At 44.9% G+C, this 26,389-nt stretch overlaps 1 protein-coding gene across 3 annotated transcripts in view; it reads right to left on the reverse strand.

The window, feature by feature from the left end:
* Positions 1 to 27: 27 nt before the first annotated feature.
* LOC131947811 (uncharacterized) overlaps positions 28 to 26,389 on the reverse strand; it is a 32,914-nt gene continuing 6,552 nt past the window's right edge. For 2 of the 3 annotated variants that reach the window (XM_059309146.1, XM_059309144.1), the window contains exons 2-5: positions 5,970 to 6,263; positions 5,437 to 5,585; positions 3,827 to 4,031; positions 28 to 2,967 (exon numbers count right to left, since the gene is read on the reverse strand). In XM_059309146.1, the coding sequence (XP_059165129.1) occupies positions 2,626 to 2,967; positions 3,827 to 4,031; positions 5,437 to 5,585; positions 5,970 to 6,263 (990 nt within the window). In that variant the 3' untranslated portion in view covers positions 28 to 2,625. Of the gene's footprint in view, positions 2,968 to 3,826; positions 4,032 to 5,436; positions 5,586 to 5,969; positions 6,264 to 16,768; positions 17,301 to 26,389 lie in introns of those variants that run through there. The other variant, XM_059309145.1, reaches the window with a different exon arrangement.

Here is a 26,389-nt window from a genome sequence, read left to right on the forward strand (position 1 = left end):
ATATTAAAAACGAATATATACAATTGAAGAAAATATTTATTATAAGATAAAGTTTATAAATATAGATGTGATGTTAATTATAAGTAAGAATATGCTTTGAGTAAATACACAGAAGCTGACAATCTCTAAATATACAGCTAGTGTCCATATAGTGAAGAGATCTAATCATAAAACGTACGGCAAAAGATGAAAACATTGTGTATAGTTTACTGCCATTCAAGAATATCACATTAATATTGTGTCACTGGGGATGATTGAAAAACTGATGTGAATACAAGGATACAAAATCATCTATTCAAAGTATCACACTCTTCACGTAATGCACACAAATTGATTACGTCACATCACGCCTTATCATACACTAGATCACTCGCGACATCTTGAGTCTTGGTGTTGTATCATAGCTCAGCGACATGAAAACAGGAAAACTCTCTAACATAAACCTCGTGATAAACACGTAGATCTATAATTAGCCAATAGAAAACAACAATTTAAATCGGCCACAAAAATTACCTTAACTGATCAGTGCTGTATTGGTTCGTGATTTTATCCTCTGGATATCATGTTTAGACTTAGGCCAATTTAGGGTTAGGGGATGAAAAAAGGGGCAGGTTAAGGAAAGGTGTCGTGTAGTACATAATTATAACGGCCGTTATATTAAAAGAACCTGTTATTAAAGTTTTCAATAACAAATAATTAAACTTATCAATGATAAATAATGCATCACTTAAAACTTAGCGCAATTTTTTTTCTCTCCCTCAGTGTTAATAACCAATTAAAATGTACAATATAGATCTAAATCTATATATTGTAAAAGATAATTTTTAATCGAAGAAAATTTTGTTCTACTAAATTTAAGCACTTGGTTAAACTAGGATTTAATTTGTTTTTATAAGCAAACAAAATAAACAGAAAATAAATAACTAAGCAAAAATGAATAACAATAAGAACTGAAAGAAACATAACAACACACACCACGATAATGTCATTGATTCGAGTAATACAACCTATTACACACACTTCATAATTGTAATTTTAAATCGAAACTAGAAACCAAGAGAGAAAAACTAAAAAATGTAATTCCTACTGAAACGAAAGCGTAGAGCGGTAAGACCTTAAACCAATTTCGCTAACATATATAAAAAAAATATTCTCAATATTGTTATTACATAAAATGAAGCGTAAAAGTAATTGTGAAAAATAACTTTAAAAATCAAATAAAAATTAATCCCAAATTTATGTTTACCCATTATTCAAGCTAGCAAATCAACTTCTTTTGCCTTTTAAAAAATACATCTGAAGAAATTTGTTATTTTACGAATTATAGATTGCTAAAATTTCTAAACATCACGTTTCAAATTTTTTTCATGACGTTTGTTGATAAATAAAGTACGGCTATAAAACACACGTTATGACGTGTTTTGAGTTTGTAAAGTTGTAAGAAAAATTTAGTCTGTATTTTTATGTTGTAGAGTAAATAACAATCACAAATAAAATAATAATTCCAGAAAAAAACAAATATTTTTATCTCGTAAAAGTTCCCCTCTGTTGGCCGCTGTTAAAGTGAAAGTTAGGATCAAGATTGAGGTAAGGTTTAGATGTGGGTTAAAGGTTAGGGTAGCCAATACAGCGAAAATATCTTTGATATGGCCCTGTCGGGGATCACATTTAAGACAACAGTTTGTTTTCTAACACGATGAGAAATCAACGATACAAATATGATGCATTAATGATAAATACATTCTACACAAGTGATACAAAACCGAATCTTATAAATTAATAATACACCAACGATACGAATATTATACATCTATGAAACAAATATAATACATCAATGTTACATCTCCTGATGTACAAGTAACAATCGTTTGTTACATTGACTAAATGCCATCTTGCTGTCTTACATAAAACAGAATAGTTGCAAGTCGTTCTGAAATATATCCTCTCAACGTCATCAAGTGAACTAATGTTAAAATAGAATGCATGAACATTATTCCCTGGTCAACATCATGCCAACATGTAAACACATTTTTATATTAAACTACGTCAACCCATCGTCTACAACACACTATATGTAAATACAGTTTAAAAACACGAACATTTAACATACAGAAGTATGATTGTAAACACACTTTAACATACATTTACACATGCCCACGTCAACAACACACTAACATGTAAACAATTTAAAATCTACACATGCCCTCGTCAACAACATACTAACATGTAAACACAATTTAAAATCTACACATGCCCACTTCAACAACACACACACATGTCAACAAATTTAAAATCTACACATGCCCTCGTCAACAACACACACACACACTTACATGTAAACAAATTTAAAATCTACACATGCCCACGTCAACAACACACACACACTTACATGTAAACAAATTTAAAATCTACACATGCCCTCGTCAACAACACACCAAGATGTAAACACAATTTAAAATCTACACATGCCCTCGTCAACAACACACTAACATGTAAACAAATTTAAAATCTACACATGCCCTCGTCAACAACACACCAAGATGTAAACACAATTTAAAATCTACACATGCCCTCGTCAACAACACACTAACATGTAAACAAATTTAAAATCTACACATGCCCACGTCAACAACATGCCAACAAATGCCTGATACACGCCCGTGTGTCACGGCACGCGAACCAGCAGAGCGGAACGACCCAGGACTTTGTGAACATCAGCCACAGGGAGACCGTGCTCAGCACACGTAGGGCGTGGCACTCCTCCCTGTACTCACAGCCCAGGTAACCCTCAGTGGTCAGCAGGGTGACCAGGAAGATGGGCGTGTAGAAGAGCATGGTGGTGAAGGACGCCAGGCAGATGTCCACTGGGGCGCGGATCCGCTCACCACACACGTCAAGGCTGTAGGACTCACGTCGGCACAGGTAGAGGATGGAGACAGCCAGGTTAAACACTAGCAGTAGGCCAGCCTGGGGAGGGGGTAGATAAAGTTAAACACTAGCCTGGGGAGGGGGGTAGATCAAGTTAAACACTAGCCTGGGGAGGGGGTTAGATCAAGTTAAACACTAGCAGTAGGCCAGCCTGGGGAGGGGATTAGATCAAGTTAAACACTAGCCTGGGGAGGGTAGTAGATCAAGCTAAACACTAGCAGTAGACCAGCCTGGGGAGGAGGTTAGATCAAGTTAAACACTAGCCTGGGGAGGGGAGTAGATCAAGCTAAACACTAGCAGTAGGCCAGCCTGGTGAGGGGATTAGATAAAGCTAAACACTAGCCTGGGGAGGGGGGTAAATAAAGTTAAACACTAGCCTGGGGAGGGGATTAGATCAAGTTAAACACTATAATTTTAGCCCCCCCCCCCACCGATATTTCAAGTGCCCCCCCCCCCCCGGAGGCTGGAAGAAACACTACTAGATTAGAGTTCTAAGGGAAAGAAGTAAGAACATACCAGATTCCCTTACACATAAAGTTAACTCCCTTGTCAAAATGAATTTAAAAAAAAAACATAAGCACCGTAAAAAATAATTCAATGAGTAATAACATAGTGATGTTAACTAATTCACCTGAGGAACCTCAACTGTGGGATTCGTGGGTACACCCGTGGGAATTCACCTGTGGGCCCTATGAGTACTGAGTGAAGTTCCCTAACTCACCTGTGAGCCCTATGAGTGAAGTTCCCTAACTCACCTGTGGGCCCTATGAGTACTGAGTAAAGTTCCCTAACTCACCTGTGGGCCCTATGAGTGAAGTTCCCTAACTCACCTGTGAGCCCTATGAGTGAAGTTCCCTAGCTCACCTGTGGGCCCTATGAGTGAATTTCCCTAACTCACCTGTGGGAAGTAGCTGACAATGAGGAGGGTGCGGGTCAGGTATCCGCCCATCTCGATGTCGCAGGTCTGGAGCCAGTTCTGCGAGAGTTTGTTCATGCCGTCGATGTAGAGGGGGATCAGCACGGCACCACTCACCACCCACGGCATCAGGAACAGCAACACGATAATGGTCGTCCTGCTACAGCCTTCAGAGTAGGCGGAGCAGCTGGGGATAGGTGGGGATTATAGGTGGCAATTATAGGTGGGGATTTGAGGTTGGGATTATAGGTGGAGATTATAGGTGGGGATTATAGGTGGGGATTATAGGTGGGGATTATAGGTGGGGATTATAGATGGGGATTATAGGTGGGGATTATAGGTGGGGATTATAGGTGGGGATTATTGGTGGGGATTATATGTGGGGATTATAGGTGGGGATTATAGGTGGGGATTATAGGTGGGAAATTATAGGTGGGGATTAAAGGTGGGAAGTATAGGTGAGGAGTACAGGTGGGGATTATAGGAATGAGGGGTTGTAATTGTATAGATGGGAGAGTATAGACCTACCAGAGCCTGAGTATATAGTCAAAGACCTACCAGAGCCTGAGTATATAGACCTACCAGAGCCTGAGTATATAGTCAAAGACCTACCAGAGCCTGAGTATATAGTCAAAGACCTACCAGAGCCTGAGTATATAGACCTACCAGAGCCTGAGTATATAGACCTACCAGAGCCTGAGTATATAGACCCACCAGAGCCTGAGTATATAGACCTACCAGAGCCTGAGTATATAGACCTACCAGAGCCTGAGTATATAGACCTACCAGAGCCTGAGTATATAGAGCTACCAGAGCCTGAGTATATAGACCTACCAGAGCCTGAGTATATAGTCAAAGACCTACCAGAGCTTGAGTATATAGACCTACCAGAGCCTGAGTATATAGACCTACCAGAGCCTGAGTATATAGTCCTACCAGAGCCTGAGTATAGACCTACCAGAGCCTGAGTATATAGACCTACCAGAGCCTGAGTATATAGACCTACCAGAGCCTGAGTATATAGACCTACCAGAGCCTGAGTATATAGACCTACCAGAGCCTGAGTATATAGACCTACCAGAGCCTGAGTATATAGACCTACCAGAGCCTGAGTATATAGACCTACCAGAGCCTGAGTATATAGACCTACCAGAGCCTGAGTATATAGACCTACCAGAGCCTGAGTATATAGTCAAAGACCTACCAGAGCCTGAGTATATAGACCAACCAGAGCCTGAGTATATAGACCTACCAGAGCCTGAGTATATAGTCCTACCAGAGCCTGAGTATAGACCTACCAGAGCCTGAGTATATAGACCTACCAGAGCCTGAGTATATAGACCTACCAGAGCCTGAGTATATAGACCTACCAGAGCCTGAGTATATAGACCTACCAGAGCCTGAGTATATAGACCTACCAGAGCCTGAGTATATAGACCTACCAGAGCCTGAGTATATAGACCTACCAGAGCCTGAGTATATAGACCTACCAGAGCCTGAGTATATAGACCTACCAGAGCCTGAGTATATAGTCAAAGACCTACCAGAGCCTGAGTATAAAGACCTACCAGAGCCTGAGTATATAGACCTACCAGAGCCTGAGTATATAGTCGATGTTGAGCGCTAACATGGCCAATGTTGTGACTGACGGAATGAGAAAATCCGCGAAGATCCTCATGGCAAAAAATGTCGGGCAGTCCACGATTGTCTCCCCGTGTCGCATCCTCATCTCCAGCAGCACCTGGGGGGGGGGGGAGGAAATGACGTCACATATTACACATATTACCCCATTTATTACATAGTCACTAGAGCGACATTTCCCAAACAATTACTAATGTAACTGTCTAGCACCTTACACTTTGAGTAAAAGTTTATATCCTAAAAACACATACTTCTTACACAAGTAGGCCTACGTCATATTGTGGTGAAATTTAATAAACCATTAGAGATTTTATTAAGCTATAAAACATCATAAGCTATAAAACATCATCCGACATTGTTTGCGTTGAATAGCAAATATTTCTATAAAGACCCTACAATGCTGTATTTACATTTAAATTTTAGCATACGTACAATTTGAAGCTTTGTCATTATACCCAATCAAAGTTCTACTTTTTGAACTTACCGGAAGTACGAAGACCGACATGATCATGTCCCCGATGCAGACGCTCAGAATCAGGATGTGTCTGGAACTGGCTCTCATTGTCTTGGACTCCAGGATAACGATGATGAAGAACCCGTTGAGGAGGAGGATGAAGAGAATGAAGATGATGTAGAGAGCCGTGAGCCGGCTTTGTTCCACCAGGCTCTTGGTCGTGATGAAGCGTTTGTGCCGGCTCAAGGTCATGTCTGAGTCAAGGTCACCCATGAAAGAAAGGTCATCCATGTCGAGGCTGTCTTGGTTGACCAACAAGTCCATCTGCGGAGGGAGAGGTCGGTCGTTAGTTTAAGATCTGAAGGAGGGGGGGGGGGGGGGGGGGCTTGTCGTTAGAATAACATGTGGCCATGACTTATAGATTTAGCTTTCTGGAAAGGTGCATATTAACCGAATATTAAACGGAAATTAACAATTCATTAACCAGACAAAAACCGGAAAATAACCGAACATAACCCAACATTAACCGAGAATTTAACCGGACATTAACCGGACTTAACAAAACATTTACCGGTCATAGCCGGTCATTAAAAGAACATCAACCAAGCGGACTTCTTAAAAAAGTACTGAATGCCTTGCTAAAGACGATAGCCTAATCAGCCGCTTCCACCAAACAAAGATTATGCATCTAAGCACTCACACACTCTGAAAACACGCGTGTACAAGTAGATGGCGAATGTGTTTGGAAGTTAATTCAGCCATTTGAATGAGCCCCGTGTAGCACCGTTAATTCAGTCATTTGTATGAGCCTGTGTAGCACATTTTGGCTTTGTGTGAGAACTCCACTATACAACAGGTGTCTGGCTTTAGAGGGTCTCAGCCTGTCGCACGAGTACACTTCAATAGCCCTCATGTAACAACAGTTTGCTGAATGTTCAACTTAACATGTAGTAGACATTAGAGGTTCTCTTCTTGATACTCTAGTACACTGAGAATATGTCGTGAACACAAACACACATATTATGAGCAGTGAACACAGCATTGGTACATGCATACACATTTAGGCCAGCTACACACTGGGCGACTACTCAGAGTTCAGTCATACATGTTTATGATAAAATACTATTAGAGCAATGCGTGCCTATAGTCAGTGAATTCAGCATCGAGCAACTTATTGTGAGGTGAAACAGCTTTTGTTTTTTGTATTACAGCAGCTGTTGCAACTTGATGAATATGTTGGGGGTGACGGCTGTTACAGGTCAACTAGCAGTGTGGGAAATTTTGTTTTGGCTTTTAGCTCGGAGTTTTTGGTTATAATCAACTGTTTTACGGTTTGACTCAAATGTTTTAGGGTTTTACTCAAATGTTTTAGGGTTTGACTCAAATGTTTTAGGGTTTTCAACACAAATAGTTTGTACTAATTACAAGTCTGTTTCCTGTGACTTAATGGGTAAACATGATAAATGGAATCGTTCAATATCTGCCTGTCTTAGCGTCTAATACATGTGTTACAAGAAGCCCTTGTTGCGGTAACCTCTGTAATGTTCAGTGTCTGAATTCAAGCACCACAGACATTTCAACACAAAGTAGTTTCAAGAGCTCTTCTAAAGCGAGGATCACTTTCTAACCATGTGAAATTTTCTTAACATCACGTGTAGTGTAAGAAAATAATCAAAGGCCTTCAGAGGGATCAGTTTTTGTTTTTAACTTTGAGCTTCTCTTTATCGTGGCAACCTTGGGAGTGGGCTTTGGGTGTGGCCGTAATTGTGAGGGGGATGGGGGTAAGGAGGTATTTGAATGATGTTTGCAACAGGGGATCTGAGAACCTGGATGTGTCATGCATGTTGGGGATGTCTTAAAACTAGGTCTAGTTCACACGAGCAAGTACATAGATTTGAGAGAAGGGGGGGGGGTGAGGGGAAATGTGGCGGGAGGTGGTGGATAGTGTGAGGGGTGGTGGTGGAGAGTGTGAGGGGAGGTGGTGGATAGTGTGAGGGGAGGTGGTGGATAGTGTGAGGGGAGGTGGTGGATAGTGTGAGGGTCGGTGGTGGATAGTGTGAGGGGAGGTGGTGGATAGTGTGAGGGGAGGTGGTGGATAGTGTGAGGGGAGGTGGTGGAAAGTGTGAGGGGTGGTAGTGGATAGTGTGAGGGGAGGTGGTGGATAGTGTGAGGGGAGGTGGTGGATAGTGTGAGGGGAGGTGGTGGATAGTGTGAGGGGAGGTGGTGGATAGTGTGAGGGGAGGTGGTGGATAGTGTGAGGGAGGTGGTGGATAGTGTGAGGGGAGGTGGTGGATAGTGTGAGGGGTGGTAGTGGATAGTGTGAGGGGATGTGGTGGATAGTGTGAGGGGAGGTGGTGGATAGTGTGAGGGGAGGTAGTGGATAGTGTGAGGGGATGTGGTGGATAGTGTGAGGGGAGGTGGTGGATAGTGTGAGGGGAGGTGGTGGATAGTGTGAGGGGAGGTGGTGGATAGTGTGAGGGGAGGTGGTGGATAGTGTGAGGGGAGGTGGTGGATAGTGTGAGGGGAGGTGGTGGATAGTGTGAGGGGAGGTGGTGGATAGTGTGAGGGGAGGTGGTGGATAGTGTGAGGGGAGGTGGTGGATAGTGTGAGGGGAGGTGGTGGATTGTGTGAGGGGAGGTGGTGGATAGTGTGAGGGGTGGTAGTGGATAGTGTGAGGGGAGGTGGTGGATAGTGTAAGGGGTGGTAGTGGATAGTGTGAGGGTCGGTGGTGGATAGTGTGAGGGGAGGTGGTGGATAGTGTGAGGGTCGGTGGTGGATAGTGTGAGGGGATGTGGTGGATAGTATGAGGGGTGGTAGTGGATAGTGTGAGGGGAGGTGGTGGATAGTGTGAGGGGTGGTAGTGGATAGTGTGAGGGGTGGTAGTGGATAGTGTGAGGGGTGGTGGTGGATAGTGTGAGGGGATGTGGTGGATAGTATGAGGGGTGGTAGTGGATAGTGTGAGGGGAGGTGGTGGATAGTGTGAGGGGATGTGGTGGATAGTGTGAGGGCATGTGGTGGATAGTGTGAGGGGAGGTGGTGGATAGTATGAGGGGTGGTAGTGGATAGTGTGAGGGGTGGTAGTGGATAGTGTGAGGGTCGGTGGTGGATAGTGTGAGGGGTGGTGGTGGATAGTGTGAGGGGATGTGGTGGATAGTATGAGGGGTGGTAGTGGATAGTGTGAGGGGTGGTAGTGGATAGTGTGAGGGTCGGTGGTGGATAGTGTGAGGGGTGGTAGTGGATAGTGTGAGGGGAGGTGGTGGATAGTGTGAGGGGTGGTAGTGGATAGTGTGAGGGTCGGTGGTGGATAGTGTGAGGGGTGGTAGTGGATAGTGTGAGGGGAGGTGGTGGATAGTGTGAGGGTAGGTGGTGGATAGTGTGAGGGGAGGTGGTGGATAGTGTGAGGGGAGGTGGTGGATAGTGTGAGGGGAGGTGGTGGATAGTGTGAGGGAGGTGGTGGATAGTGTGAGGGAGGTGGTGGATAGTGTGAGGGGAGGTGGATAGTGTGAGGGGAGGTGGTGGATAGTGTGAGGGGAGGTGGTGGATAGTTTAGGGGAGGTGGTGGATAGTGTGAGGGGAGGTGGATAGTGTGAGGGTAGGTGGTGGATAGTGTGAGGGGTGGTAGTGGATAGTGTGAGGGGTGGTAGTGGATAGTGTGAGGGTCGGTGGTGGATAGTGTGAGGGGTGGTAGTGGATAGTGTGAGGGGAGGTGGTGGATAGTGTGAGGGGTGGTAGTGGATAGTGTGAGGGTCGGTGGTGGATAGTGTGAGGGGATGTGGTGGATAGTGTGAGGGGAGGTGGTGGATAGTGTGAGGGGAGGTGGTGGATAGTGTGAGGGGAGGTGGTGGATAGTGTGAGGGGAGGTGGTGGATAGTGTGAGGGGAGGTGGTGGATAGTGTGAGGGGAGGTGGTGGATAGTGTGAGGGGAGGTGGTGGATAGTGTGAGGGGAGGTGGTGGATAGTGTGAGGGGAGGTGGTGGATAGTGTGAGGGGAGGTGGTGGATTGTGTGAGGGGAGGTGGTGGATAGTGTGAGGGGTGGTAGTGGATAGTGTGAGGGGAGGTGGTGGATAGTGTAAGGGGTGGTAGTGGATAGTGTGAGGGTCGGTGGTGGATAGTGTGAGGGGAGGTGGTGGATAGTGTGAGGGTCGGTGGTGGATAGTGTGAGGGGATGTGGTGGATAGTATGAGGGGTGGTAGTGGATAGTGTGAGGGGAGGTGGTGGATAGTGTGAGGGGTGGTAGTGGATAGTGTGAGGGGTGGTAGTGGATAGTGTGAGGGGAGGTGGTGGATAGTGTGAGGGCATGTGGTGGATAGTGTGAGGGGAGGTGGTGGATAGTATGAGGGGTGGTAGTGGATAGTGTGAGGGGTGGTAGTGGATAGTGTGAGGGTCGGTGGTGGATAGTGTGAGGGGTGGTGGTGGATAGTGTGAGGGGATGTGGTGGATAGTATGAGGGGTGGTAGTGGATAGTGTGAGGGGTGGTAGTGGATAGTGTGAGGGTCGGTGGTGGATAGTGTGAGGGGTGGTAGTGGATAGTGTGAGGGGAGGTGGTGGATAGTGTGAGGGGTGGTAGTGGATAGTGTGAGGGTCGGTGGTGGATAGTGTGAGGGGTGGTAGTGGATAGTGTGAGGGGAGGTGGTGGATAGTGTGAGGGTAGGTGGTGGATAGTGTGAGGGGAGGTGGTGGATAGTATGAGGGGTGGTAGTGGATAGTGTGAGGGGTGGTAGTGGATAGTGTGAGGGTCGGTGGTGGATAGTGTGAGGGGTGGTGGTGGATAGTGTGAGGGGATGTGGTGGATAGTATGAGGGGTGGTAGTGGATAGTGTGAGGGGTGGTAGTGGATAGTGTGAGGGTCGGTGGTGGATAGTGTGAGGGGTGGTAGTGGATAGTGTGAGGGGAGGTGGTGGATAGTGTGAGGGGTGGTAGTGGATAGTGTGAGGGTCGGTGGTGGATAGTGTGAGGGGTGGTAGTGGATAGTGTGAGGGGAGGTGGTGGATAGTGTGAGGGTAGGTGGTGGATAGTGTGAGGGGAGGTGGTGGATAGTGTGAGGGGAGGTGGTGGATAGTGTGAGGGGAGGTGGTGGATAGTGTGAGGGAGGTGGTGGATAGTGTGAGGGAGGTGGTGGATAGTGTGAGGGGAGGTGGATAGTGTGAGGGGAGGTGGTGGATAGTGTGAGGGGAGGTGGTGGATAGTTTAGGGGAGGTGGTGGATAGTGTGAGGGGAGGTGGATAGTGTGAGGGTAGGGTGTGGATAGTGTGAGGGGTGGTAGTGGATAGTGTGAGGGGTGGTAGTGGATAGTGTGAGGGTCGGTGGTGGATAGTGTGAGGGGTGGTAGTGGATAGTGTGAGGGGAGGTGGTGGATAGTGTGAGGGGTGGTAGTGGATAGTGTGAGGGTCGGTGGTGGATAGTGTGAGGGGTGGTAGTGGATAGTGTGAGGGGAGGTGGTGGATAGTGTGAGGGGATGTGGTGGATAGTATGAGGGGTGGTAGTGGATAGTGTGAGGGGTGGTAGTGGATAGTGTGAGGGTCGGTGGTGGATAGTGTGAGGGGTGGTAGTGGATAGTGTGAGGGGAGGTGGTGGATAGTGTGAGGGGTGGTAGTGGATAGTGTGAGGGTCGGTGGTGGATAGTGTGAGGGGTGGTAGTGGATAGTGTGAGGGGAGGTGGTGGATAGTGTGAGGGTAGGTGGTGGATAGTGTGAGGGGAGGTGGTGGATAGTGTGAGGGGAGGTGGTGGATAGTGTGAGGGGAGGTGGTGGATAGTGTGAGAGGAGGTGGTGGATAGTGTGAGGGGAGGTGGTGGATAGTGTGAGGGTAGGTGGTGGATAGTGTGAGGGGAGGTGGTGGATAGTGTGAGGGGAGGTGGTGGATAGTGTGAGGGGAGGTGGTGGATACTGTGAGGAAGGTGGTGGATAGTGTGAGGGGAGGTGGATAGTGTGAGGGGAGGTGGTGGATAGTGTGAGGGGAGGTGGTGGATAGTGTGAGGGTAGGTGGTGGATAGTGTGAGGGGAGGTGGATAGTGTGAGGGTAGGTGGTGGATAGTGTGAGGGAGGTAGATAGAGTGAGGGGAGGTGGTGGATAGTGTGAGGGTCGGTGGTGGATAGTGTGAGGGGTGGTGGTGGATAGTGTGAGGGAGGTGGTGGATAGTGTGAGGGTCGGTGGTGGATAGTGTAAGGGGAGGTGGTGGATAGTGTGAGGGAGGTGGTGGATAGTGTGAGGGGAGGTGGTAGATAGTGTGAGGGGAGGTGGTGGATAGTGTGAGGGGATGTGGTGGATAGTGTGAGGGTAGGTGGTGGATAGTGTGAGGGTCGGTGGTGGATAGTGTGAGGGGTGGTGGTGGATACTGTGAGGGGAGGTGGATAGTGTGAGGGGAGGTGGTGGATAGTGTGAGGGGAGGTGGTGGATAGTGTGAGGGTAGGTGGTGGATAGTGTGAGGGGAGGTGGATAGTGTGAGGGTAGGTGGTGGATAGTGTGAGGGAGTCGGATAGAGTGAGGGGAGGTGGTGGATAGTGTGAGGGTAGGTGGTGGATAGTGTGAGGGTCGGTGGTGGATAGTGTGAGGGGTGGTGGGGGATAGTGTGAGGGAGGTGGTGGATAGTGTGAGGGGATGTGGTGGATAGTGTGAGGGAGGTGGTGGATAGTGTGAGGGGAGGTGGTGGATAGTGTGAGGGGAGGTTGATAGTGTGAGGGGAGGTGGATAGTGTGAGGGAGGTGGTGGATAGTGTGAGGGAGGTGGTGGATAGTGTGAGGGGAGGTGGTGGATAGTGTGAGGGGAGGTGGATAGTGTGAGGGGAGGTGGTGGATAGTGTGAGGGGAGGTGGTGGATAGTATGAGGGGAGGTGGTGGATAGTGTGAGGGGAGGTGATGGATAGTGTGAGGGGAGGTGGTGGATAGTGTGAGGGGAGGTGGATAGTGTGAGGGGAGGTGGTGGATAGTGTGAGGGGAGGTGGTGGATAGTGTGAGGGTAGGTGGTGGATAGTGTGAGGGAGGTGGTGGATAGTGTGAGAGTAGGTGGTGGATAGTGTGAGGGGAGGTGGATAGTGTGAGGGGAGGTGGTGGATAGTGTGAGGGTAGGTGGTGGATAGTGTGAGGGAGGTGGTGGATAGTGTGAGGGGAGGTGGATAGTGTGAGGGGAGGTGGTGGATAGTGTGAGGGGAGGTGGATAGTGTGAGGGGAGGTGGTGGATAGTATGAGGGGTGGTGGTGGATAGTGACAGGGAAGTGGTGGATAGTGTGAGGGGAGGTGGTGGATAGTGTGAGGGGAGGTGGTGGATAGTGTGAGGGGAGGTGGTGGATAGTGTGAGGGGAGGTGGATAGTGTGAGGGGAGGTGGTGGATAGTGTGAGGGGAGGTGGTGCATAGTGTGAGGGTAGTTGGTGGATAGTGTGAGGGGAGGTGGTGGATAGTGTGAGGGGAGGTAGTGGATAGTGTGAGGGGAGGTGGATAGTGTGAGGGTAGGTGGTGGATAGTGTGAGGGGAGGTGGTGGATAGTGTGAGGAGAGGTGGATAGTGTGAGGGGAGGTGGTGGATAGTGTGAGGGGAGGTGGATAGTGTGAGGGTAGGTGAAGGATAGTGTGAGGGGAGGTGGTGGATAGTGTGAGGTGTGGTAGTGGATAGTGTGAGGGGTGGTAGTGGATAGTGTGAGGGTCGGTGGTGGATAGTGTGAGGGGATGTGGTGGATAGTGTGAGGGGAGGTGGTGGATAGTGTGAGGGGAGGTGGTGGATAGTGTGAGGGGAGGTGGTGGATAGTGTGAGGGTAGGTGGTGGATAGTGTGAGGGAGGTGGATAGTGTGAGGGAGGTCGTGGATAGTGTGAGGGGAGGTGGTGGATAGTGTGAGGGGAGGTGGATAGTGTGAGGGTAGGTGGTGGATAGTGTGAGGGAGGTGGATAGTGTGAGGGAGGTCGTGGTTAGTGTGAGGGAGGTCGTGGTTAGTGTGAAGGGAGGTGGTGGATAGTGTGAGGGGAGGTGGTGGATAGTGTGAGGGGAGGTGGATAGTGTGAGGGTAGGTGGTGGATAGTGTGAGGGAGGTGTATAGTGTGAGGGAGGTCGTGGTTAGTGTGAGGGAGGTCGTGGTTAGTGTGAGGGGAGGTGGTGGATAGTGTGAGGGGAGGTGGATAGTGTGAGGGGAGGTGGTGGATAGTGTGAGGGTAGGTGGTGGATAGTGTGAGGGGAGGTGGTGGATAGTGTGAGGGGAGGTGGTGGATAGTGTGAGGGTAGGTGGTGGATAGTGTGAGGGGAGGTGGTGGATAGTGTGAGGGGTGGTAGTGGATAGTGTGAGGGGAGGTGGTGGATAGTGTGAGGGGAGGTGGATAGTGTGAGGGGAGGTGGTGGATAGTGTGAGGGGTGTTGGTGGATAGTGACAGGGAAGTGGTGGATAGTGTGAGGGGAGGTGGTGGATAGTGTGAGGGGAGGTGGTGGATAGTGTGAGGGGAGGTGGATAGTGTGAGGGGAGGTGGTGGATAGTGTGAGGGGTGGTGGTGGATAGTGACAGGGAAGTGGTGGATAGTGTGAGGGGAGGTGGATAGTGTGAGGGTAGGTGGTGGATAGTGTGAGGGGAGGTGGTGGATAGTGTGAGGGGAGGTGGATAGTGTGAGGGGAGGTGGTGGATAGTGTGAGGGGTGGTGGTGGATAGTGACAGGGAAGTGGTGGATAGTGTGAGGGGATGTGGTGGATAGTGTGAGGGGAGGTGGTGGATAGTGTGAGGGGAGGTGGTGGATAGTGTGAGGGGTGGTGGTGGATAGTGACAGGGAAGTGGTGGATAGTGTGAGGGGAGGTGGTGGATAGTGTGAGGGGAGGTGGTGGATAGTGTGAGGGGAGGTGGATAGTGTGAGGGTAGGTGGTGGATAGTGTGAGGGGAGGTGGTGGATAGTGTGAGGGGAGTTGGTGGATAGTGTGAGGGGAGGTGGATAGTGTGAGGGTAGGTGGTGGATAGTGTGAGCGGAGGTGGTGGATAGTGTGAGGGGAGGTGGATAGTGTGAGGGGAGGTGGTGGATAGTGTGAGGGGAGGTGGTGGATAGTGTGAGGGGAGGTGGTGGATAGTGTGAGGGGAGGTGGTGGATAGTGTGAGGGGTGGTGGTGGATAGTGACAGGGAAGTGGTGGATAGTGTGAGGGGAGGTGGTGGATAGTGTGAGGGGTGGTGGTGGATAGTGTGAGGGGAGGTGGTGGGAACTGTGGGTTGTGTGAGAGAATTTGGTGAATGTAATTACTACACTAACACAAGGCTGTAAAGCAGTAGCTCACGGTATGGAGAGAAACAAAGTTTGTGAGCGAGGATGTTCATAAAAAAATTCTACGATGCGACGTGTGAAGGTCGAAGGTAACATCCTGATGTTATCTAGCATGCCTGCATCTGGTCGTGTGCACTGTAGATGCACATGTGCACCGTAGATGTGCATCCGAAAGGTTTGCTACTGATCTAACTGCTCACTACATCCCACGTTACGTGTGTGTAAACTATGGAACATGATGACGCCAAAAGACATGTCTGAGACCTCAACACTTGAACCAGACAGCACAAATAACAAACCAAGGAATCGCTTTCTCTCTCTTCATTACAGAGGTTCGCCTGGTAAAGGTCATTTTCTGGTTGATGTTTTATCATATCTTCGTGTTTATTTGTTAGGATGAAGAGGAACATATTTCCTCCCCCTCACAATATTAGGTATAAAAATGTTCGCAACGAAGGACCAGTTTTCGTGGGTTTCCTTCAGGCAAGCACTTGACCTAGATCTAGTTCTAGAATGCCAGGGAAGATGATTATTTTACACTAAGGCGCCGATCTAGCATCGCGTCTTTACAGTCTTCAGGGTCTGGTTTTGTAGAGGTTCTGATAATTGTAGACTATGAACACAGCGCATTTTCTAAAAATAGCTTTACTCGTGATACGGATACAGACATGAATGCTCTCTTAAACGTGAGTAAAATCCCCATCGTACTGACAACAGTTGGTATCGCTCTATAAAAGATGACAGCAGTGTTTTACCAGACTCTTTTCTCCGGGGGGGGGGCACTTAAAATTTTCGTGGAGGGGGGGGGGGGGGCGGACTAAAGTTTCCGAGGGGGGGGGGGGGCGGGACACTGTTAAAAGTATATATTTTCTGCCCCCCCCCCCCTTAGCATAAACAAAATCTGTAACCCAAGATTTAAGCTATGTGGTTTTCAAAGTTCGAACCCAACCATGACAGGTATCCGAACCCGGACCATATGATAAGTGACCACATGTCCACTGTCTAGTTTTATCTGACCGCTAACATTGGCGGGGTGTGGGGTGGGTTACATTTTTAGGTAGCTTAAGATATCTAAAGACTCGTCTACGTACCGCGTCTCTGAGTCCACTCAGTTCTTATTAGTACCTGACTAGACTTATAAATTACAAGTGATTGACCACACAATTTCTACATCAGTAACTGGCCACATTGCTGAGGTCAATTAACATTTGCACTAATTCTTTTGCTCTATCTAAAAGATATCTTTGCAAATTAAAATTCCTGTAAAGTAATTAACTTAACACATTAGTGCTTGCTTAAACAATTTTAACTAATTAAATTACACGTGCTGATAATCAAATCAATTTCACAGCATCCATCCTAATATTTAACTAAACTAAATCTCACATATCCATGTACACTGTACAACAATAACAATCAGTTTCGTTTCATTCAAAGCTTGTACAAAACTCTCACGGGAGTTTTGTTTTGTTTCAACATATCTTTAGCGCGTCTTCACTCGTTCTAAAAATAGCAACACCTGTCACATGACCTATCTTTAACTACCAGCTGTCTGCTACGGAATTTACTAGCGAACGGAATGTGAAGGAAAATTATCATGGGAAATATTTACCTTCAAGGCACCCAGAACAAACCACAGAAAGTTGTCCAAATCAATTACTATCCAACAAATTTAAGAAACTTGTCCAAATCAATTACTATCCAACAAATTTAAGGAACTTGTCCAAATCAATTACTATCCAAGAAATTTCAGACACTTGTCCAAATAAATTGCTATCAAACAATTTTTTTTTAAAAATTCTTGTCCAAAGCAATTACTATCCAACAAATTTCAGGAACTTGTACAAATAAATGGCAGAAACTTTTCAATGAACTTATCCAACACATAAACTTCAGGCGAAGTTAGAAAAATTCAACACTTGTTTAAAAAACACACAACTTATTAATCCATAGTATCCCGTGGTATTTGTCTTGTTCTAGATGTAACAAAAGGACTTAAGAGACTTGTCCTATTGTAGGTGTTAAAGACTTGTTAATCTTTAGAGACTCGTCGTTTTATAGGTCTATCAACTGGACTTGCTAATCCTTAGAGACGTCGTTTTGTAGGTATTAAGTCTTGGTTAATCCACGCAACCCGTTGTGAGCAGAGCGAGGCAGCGTTGAGTGCACCAGAAGTGAGTAACTGCCGTGACCCAGATGTGTGTTGATATCACAAGTGGGAGGAGCTACACGATTGGATGTCACTGACACCGGCATGGGTGGGGTGGTGGTGGTGGGGGGGGGGGGGAGGGGTGACTTGTGAATTAAACATGTACTTTCTGAGGAGTGAGCGGTTGAAAATAAAATGTCTTATTTGTGAGTATGTGTTAGCTGGTAATACAAATAATATTATTGGCGTATGTGTGTGGGGGGGGGGGGGGTGACTTGTGAATTAAACATTACTTTCTTAGGTGGAGAGGGGTTGAATATAAATTAATTGTCTTTTATTTGTGAGTGTATGTTTTATTTGGAGTGTGTGTGTGGTTGGGGGTGGGTGGGGGGCGACTTGTGAATTAAACATGTACTTTCTGGGGAGGTAGGGGCTGAAAATGAAATAATTATGTGTGTATATGTTAGCTGATAATAAAATAATATGTATTTGACGTGTGTGTGTGTGTGTGGGGGGGGTTTAAGAAAATAGCATGTACTTTATTTAGGCGGGATGGTTGTAGTAAAATAACATAATCGTGACGCCGAAGGGGAGGCGCATGTGTCTTTTATTACGTAACTGCAGTGACCTTTAGCTGCGGGTGTTTACAGTAAAAACATAACTGCCTCAAATGCTTTCAAAGATTAACCGGTGGGGATGGGAGGTAACTGTTTCCTCCTGTCTGTAATAATTCACATCTTGCAGAAAAAAAAGGTAAGCTATGATTATCTCCCCAACTGGTTATATTTCTCATTCAGTGATCCAGTAAGCTTCAGGTAAATCTTACTTTAAGATAAATCTTGAAACATCTTTACGAAATTTTGTTAGTCCTACATCAATTTGTTATTTTAAAGCAAATAAATTGTGTGTTCAAACGCCATTTATACCTAAATAAATTACAATACTGAAGTCTTTGAATGAAGTACTGAAGAATCAAAAGGGAAGCCACTAAGTCTGGTGACAAAAAACAAAACAAAAAATCAAATGGTTAACAGTTTCTCCCCCCCCCCCCCCCAAACGAAACGGATTTTATATAGAAAATATATACTTTTAACAGTGTCCAACCCCCACCCCCCGTAATTTTTAGTCCGCCCCCACCTCGAAAATTTTAAGAGCCCCCCACCCCCCTTCCCCCTCCCCCCCCCCCCCCCCCCCAATCCAGGAGAAAAAAGTCTGGAAGAAACACTGATGGTTAAAGAGAACGGGTCATTCACTCGCGGGGTAGCCACATATGGCACCACACTGGTAGGGTAGGTAACTCCCCAACGTGGTGTATGCTTGTGGCAGGGGTACCCATCAGGCTGAGCTAAATATCACATCATGGTGTATGCTTGTGGCAGGGGTACCCATCAGGCTGAGCTAAATATCACATCATGGTGTATGCTTGTGGCAGGGGTACCCATCAGGCTGAGCTAAATATCACATCATGGTGTATGCTTGTGGCAGGGGTACCCATCAGGCTGAGCTAAATATCACATCATGGTGTATGCTTGTGGCAGGGGTACCCATCAGGCTGAGCTAAATATCACATCATGGTGTATGCTTGTGGCAGGGGTACCTATCAGGCTGAGCTAAATATCACATCATGGTGTATGCTTGTGGCAGGGGTACCCATCATTCTAAGCTAAATATCACATCATGGTGTATGCTTGTGGCAGGGGTACCCATCAGGCTGAGCTAAATATCACATCATGGTGTATGCTTGTGGCAGGGGTACCCATCAGGCTGAGCTAAATATCACATCATGGTGTATGCTTGTGGCAGGGGTACCCATCAGGCTGAGCTAAATATCACATCATGGTGTATGCTTGTGGCAGGGGTACCCATCAGGCTGAGCTAAATATCACATCATGGTGTATGCTTGTGGCAGGGGGCGACATAAATACCAGTTAATATCAGAGCCAGATAAGGACGTGATGTAGATAAATAAATATAGCACTAGGCTTTAGAGTAGGGGTTGCCAACCCCGTGCCCGCGGGCGCCATGGCGCCCGCCGAACGATTCGTATGTGCCCGCCTTTCACTATTCGACAGAGACAGAATTTTTTTTCATAAACATTATTGAAAGGTTGAAGGGGATGGAAATCGAAAGTTTGAGGGAGGGGGGGTGCAAATAGAAAATTTGAGGGGGGGGGAAGTTTGAGGGGGAGGTGCAAATCTAAAGTTTTGTCCCCGGGTGACGGGAAGGGTCGCTACGCCTCTGGAAGGATTTTGTCGATTTAAAATAGGTGCCCGCCACCCTACCGATATTTTAGAATGTGCTCTAGAGTAAAAAAAGGTTGGGAACCCCTGCTTTAGAGTCACAGATCTTAAGGAGATCTGTCCTGACTGTAACAATAACATCTCATTCAGATGGCATTCAAACATTGAAATATACCCCCACCCCCACAAAACAAACTGTAACATCACATTCAGATGACATTCAAATCTTGAAATATACCCCCACCCCCACAAAACAAACTGTAACATCACATTCAGATGACATTCAAACATTGAAATATACCCCCACCCCCCACTAAACAAACTGTAACATCACATTCAGAAGGCATTAAAATCTTGAAATATACCCCACTAACACCAAACAAATTGTAACATCACATTCAGATGGCGTTCAAACATTGAAATATACCCCCATCCCCACAAAACAAATTGTAACATCTCATTCAGATGACATTCAAACCTTGAAATATACCCCACCTCCACCAAACAATTCAAATGTACAAAACTGCTATTTCTCTCTCTCTCTCTCTCTTTGTCTCTCCCTCTGTCTCTCCCGGCTTCTCACGTCTCTCCATTCTCCCCAATCTGCCTCTCTTTCTTTCACCCACTCTCTCGCTGTACATTTACATCAAGGTCTTCGTGACATTAAGACTCTGATATATTGAAACCGAATTGAATTCTGTAGCACAACACTAGAAGGTTGTCTAGTTTAGCTTTGTTTAGTTCTACAGTAAACATACGGGGGGTTTGTTGTGTGTGATTACATGTGGAATAGTTGGTGCCTCGGTTAACGGGCTTATTGGCTCCTTGGCTCAGCTAATGTGGCTCATTGGCTTAGCTAATGTGGCTCATTTGCTGAACTAATGTGGCTCAGCTAATGTGGCTCAGCTAATGTGGCTCATTGGTTCAGCTAATGTGGCTCAGCTAATGTGGCTCAGCTAATGTGGCTCAGCTAATGTGGCTCAGCTAATGTGGCTCATCGAATGTGGCTCATTGGCTCAGCTAATGTGGCTCACTGGCTCAGCTAAGGTGGCTCATTGGCTCAGCTAAGGTGGATGAGCTAACATAAGCCTTTATACAGATTGCTTGTGGTAAATGACGTCTAGTTAAGATCTATTGCTTAAGTTGTGGATCCCGGACTTGCTAGTTGTTTCAGTTTCTTAAAAAAAAAACCAACAACTAAATTAAAGAAATATCTGCACACGTTTAGCCTTGATAACTTATCTTTACAAACCCAGTTCACCAGGTAATTAAACGCTGTCTCGTGAAATAATTTAGTACCTGATGTAGTGGTCTTAGGCTTTACGGATGCTGTTTGCGATTCAGTTATACGCACTCACGCACACACACGCATTATATATATATATATATATATATATATATATATATATATATTTACATGTATATATGTTTATATGTGTGTTAGTGTGTACGTATATCGTTTACGACTCACTATACAGTAACGTATTAGATATGTGACAACATAAATATGTGATTGTATATGTTAACCTCACCCATCTGTTTTATTTTTGATACAAGCATGGGTGAATCCAACTCGCCGAAAAACAGCTTACAACCGTACATATTTGTACTAGTACAGGTGTGTACACTTACATTTTAATGTGTACATATTGCTTCAAAGACCAACATTTTTTTGTTGGATAAAATGTTTACGTTTTCTCAACGAATGTATTTTGTTTTCTCAAACTTAGACCCAAGAGCAATAAAACAACAATTATTTTTTTTTACAAAAAGCAAGCACAGGTAAGGTTGAAACTGTCAGCAGTTACAAACGTCTCAGCTATACATCAGGTTAGTGACATGGATCTCTAAGTTTCTATTCTTGTTTAAGTTACCAATGTTCAGAAGAAAAAGAAAAAAAAATATTTTTCACTTTTTTTAATTTTAAATTAAAAAAATAAAATTAATACAACTTTTCAGACCTGCATTACTCGTCCCAGATGAAGTAGCGTTAACCTCATTCTTTGATCAATGCATATGAGAGGATAGTGGGGTTTAAGTTATACAAGTTAAGTCGCCTTAACTTTCGCTTAAGTTAGGTACCTATCAGAGCTGGGACGCCCATCGAACCGGATCTAAAACAGAGGCGTAGCGACCCTTCCCGGCGCCCAGGGACAAACTTTTCGATTTGCACCCCCCTCCCCCCCTCAAGATTTCGACTTGCACCCCCCTCAAACTTTCGATTTGCACTACCCCCCCCCCCCCCTCGAGATTTCGATTTGCACCCCCCTCAAACTTTCGATTTGCAACCCCTTCAACCTTTCAATTTATTTTTCCAACCCATTTTGGCGCCCCCTAAGGTCGGCGCACGGGGACATATGCCCCCCGCTCCCCCCCCCCCCCTCAAACTTTCGATTTGCACCCCCTTCAACCTTTCAATTTATTTTTCCAACCCATTTTGGCGACCCCTAAGGTCGGCGCCCGGGGACATATGCCCCCCCGCCCCCCCACCCCTCGCTACGTTACTGATCTAAAACTAAGACTTTAGGGATGGCAGTCGGGCAAAATTAAACGTAAATTGTTATTCTCGTACTTGCCAGTATTTTATCAAACCGAATGTGAATACTTTAATTAAAATTCATTAAAAATAAAAATATAAATAAACAAATAAATACATAAATAAAGAAGTGACTCCCGCCATTATTAAGCTGTTTAAAAATCGTAACCAATGATAGCGATAGACAACAAGATGTAGGCTAAATTTAAGAATTTAAGAAAAATATATTTTTGGTAAGTTTCGATTTTTTAAAAGAAGCTTACATCTTGTGAATTACAAACAATATTTCTAGTATTCATTTCTTGTCGTTTTGTATTTTCGAAAAGTAAAGTATAAAAATGCAGTCTCTACTACCTTCAAGTCGCCATTATGTTTCCCTTATATGGGCATAATGTCTTTACATAAGCCCGCTCTGCCACCCTAGTCTTTGATGCCCTATTCCAACAGCCACCTACCACCGCCTGACATTCGTCTACCACGGCCTGACATTTGCCTGACATTCGCCTACTACGCAATGACATTCGCCTACCACGGTATGACATTCGCCTACCACGGTATGACATTCGCCTACCACGACCTGACATTCGCCTACCAAGGCCTGACATTCGCCTACCACGGTATGACATTCGCCTGACATTCGTCTACCACCGCCTGACATTCGCCTGACATTCGCATACCAAGGCCTGACATTCGCCTACCAAGGCCTGACATTCGCCTACTACGACCTGACATTCGCCTGACATTCGTCTACCACCGCTTGACATTCGCCTGATATTCGCCTACCACGGTATGACATTCGCCAACCACGGCCTGACATTCAGCGTGAGATCAGACGACGCGCCATCTGGCAATGGTTGTGTATGTTTGTTGAGACGGTAAATGTCAGCCCTCTTGCTAAGAGAAGGTACAAAACAAAGCGTTTGATTGGCTGACTGTGTTAGACTGTGTATTTAAAAACTTCTCTAATGCTGTTTGATTTTATGAGTGGAGTTTGAGTACTTAAAGGTGTCAGATAAAATGTTTTGAAATACGAAGAACTAAAATATAAAATCTTACACATGTTATTTTAGTTCTTCGTATTTCAAAACATTTTATCTGACACCTTTAAGTACTCAAAACTCCACTCATAAAATATAACTACAACATATAAAATCTTACACATGTTATGTTGCAGTTTCTTTTTCGCACCTGCAGTAAGAATAAACAAAATCAAACTGACAGTCTGTTTATTGGTGTAAACACTTGAAAATGTTGCTAGATTAAAATAAATAAATTCGTGTTGTTACTTTAAAAAGATCAAACACAAAACTATCATTTGAGTTCTCGGCGAACACATTTCTGCGCATGTCGAATCATGGATGCGCGCGCATTACACTCTGCCTGATTAACTCAAGCTGAATTAGCACTTTAAAACACAGAAAAGGCGCTTTTGAAAGTTGGATTTTATAATCCTTACTTCTAGTTTTTAAAAAAATGTAAATAAAAACATATTTATCTGATTTTTGTTTAAAAAAAAAAAGTCAACATTTTGCTGTGATTTTGTGGTTTCTGTTATATAAATATATGGGTCAAGAAGTACCTCTGTAAAATTTAAACAAAATAACAATCTGTGTTACAAAAATGGGATGCTTGCTAGAATTACAAGCTCCTTAGAAGCTAGAAGGCTGAAGTTTATAATGTTCTTCAAATAGATTCTTCTTATCTTCAATGACCGAAATCTTTTCCATTTTTTCTTCTTTTAAACGGGGAGTAAATTTAGCGTGTAAGATAATGGGGTAGGTGAGGGGAGGCGATCTATAATGGGGTAGGTAAGGGAAGCAACCTTTTAGGGGGAAGATAGGGGAGGTAACCCATTTATTTGTGTTGTTTAGCAACGAGCATGTAAACAGTCGCCACAAGTCGGTAACAAGGGCACAAAGGGCAGGAACTCCATGCTGGATTTGTCTGTTCTTGGGTCGGAGTGTTAAGGCGGTATAAGGCAACTGGAAATTCTAAAGTTCGAATGTTGGTGATTATCCGGGGATAATCGGCTGTAAATAAACTAGTGAGACCGTCATAAGTAGAAGGTTTAATAGTACAGGGTGCGGAAAGGTCTACATAACGAGGGCTATGAATAAAGGGCTACAATCCAAATGCTATAAAGCGAGGGCTGCCATGCAAGGGCTACGTATAGAGGGCTACAAGGCGAGGGCTACAATGTGAGGGCTACAAAGCGAGATCGACAAGCTGAGGGCTACAGATAGAGGGCTACAACGCGTGGGTTACAAGCTGAGTGCAACAGATAGAGGGCTACAACGCGAGAATTGCAAGCTAAAGGCTACAAATAGAGGGCTTCAAATAGAGGTCTACAAGGCGAAGGCTACTAAAACAATTTATTGACCCGCAGGTTCCAGACCTGTTCCCGGCTCAAGGTTTTGCTTGCTTTCTTTCTTTATGATGATTTGTTTTTTTAATAGACCTGCCCAGTTGTGAAGACGCCAACTTAGATATATTTAAAAATAGCTCAAGCAGCCGAGAGAGGTAGAGTAGTGCAAGATAGCTAGCCATTGGTCAAGTAGAGAGGCAGAGTAGTGCAAGATGGCTAGCCATTGGTCAAGTAGAGAGGCAGAGTAGTGCAAGATAGCTAGCCATTGGTCAAGCAGCTTGGAGTAGGTAGCAGAAGGAACCAATAGAGTCCTTGCAAACACGTGATACCTACGTCCACCGCCATGGTGGTGAACACCCGTTAGTAAAACAATCAGCTGTTGCGCAGCGGTGGGCGTGTCTCAAAATGTGTTCCGTATATCTTAAGAGCCTCGCACCCACAAAACAGGAACAATACGTAAATATTTTTATTTTAGGAATTGAAGATCTGTATATTTCTGTTGACATAAAATGCAGTAATATAAATTAGGTATAGATTAGATCTAGGTTTTAAAGGTAGCAGTGTAGGATGGTATATGGTGGAGGAGTTTAGAGTAGGATATTGGACTTGTGTTAGAATAAATTATAGTTTTGAACTGTGGGGGGGGGGGGGGTTCGTTATAATATGTCACACGGGAGAATCTGTCCGGCATCGGAAGGGTTGATCCACTGATATAATATACATGCGCACACGTTATAAAATATATCACATCATTTATGAAAATCTAGAACAACGAGTTTAACTCAGGATACGAGCAATCAAGCAAGCAGCGTAACTAACTAAAATTAATATTTGTGATAAGGTTTTTAAAAACACAATTGATGTGAGTAATCTCCCCATCGCATGAATGCGGCTAACAAGATTTTGGAAGAGGGTAGTTTCTGGGCATGAGCAGTGTGGGAGGTTTAAAAATAGATCAATAAGTGAGCAGGTCACTTCCGGCTGATGAGGATTTTGTTTACCAAGCCAGGACGAAGAAAAGAATCAGACGGTTAAAAATGTCTGCCATAGCAGACAAAGAACAGTAGCAGAATTCACAACCTGGTTTAAACGATAGAGGGGGGGGGGGGGGATGGCCTCTTATCCATGGAATTATTCGCGATCATCCCTTGTGTTTTATATAAACAAACGTTTGATGATCCGGTGCGAAACTAAACAGTTCTATAGAGAAAACTCTTTTGTTCTGACAGGTATATCACTACAGTTCTAAGGTTTTTGTTTAGTATAACTTTTTTTAAGGGGTGAAGCATAAATTATGTAGAGCAAAAAAAAAAATTAGATGAAGAGCACATAGTGAGCAATTAAAACTGCTCAGAGTAAAGTTTTAAACAATATTTTTTAAAATCACAACTATGATGAAATTATTTTGGAATCTATTTAAAAAAATAAAAGTGTACGCTTGCATCAATTAGCCCACAGTACAGTATTTATATACCGAGGTCACAGAAACAAGTGAACTCTAATTCACTTGCCCCATATACCGTCAGGTTTGAAAGGGAACTTTATTTACAGTATTTAATATCACTTGCCCTTAAATTAAAAAGTGGGTCCACCTTATTATATTAATTATTGAAAAATGCAAAGACATGCATGGAACATAACGCTGCATATATATATATATATATATATATATATATATATATATATATATATATATATATATATATATATATATATATATATATATATATATACACGCATACATGCATGTGGTGTGTCTTTGGGCGCAAATACGTCTTATTATTCTCAGTTCTCAATGGTATTATTAGCTTTATGCATCAAAGGCACTAATGAACCGATTTAAACTTAGGATAAAAAGCTAAACGTTACTAAGTGTAAGGTTTTTTTAAAAGCGGAACAATTACTTTTTTTATAAGCCTTAGTTGTCAGGGGAGTCTCCCGAA

Source organism: Physella acuta, unplaced genomic scaffold (assembly GCF_028476545.2).
Source record: "Physella acuta isolate Inbredline_101_S28 unplaced genomic scaffold, ASM2847654v3 ptg000607l, whole genome shotgun sequence".
NCBI classification, from domain to species: Eukaryota; Metazoa; Mollusca; class Gastropoda; family Physidae; genus Physella; species Physella acuta.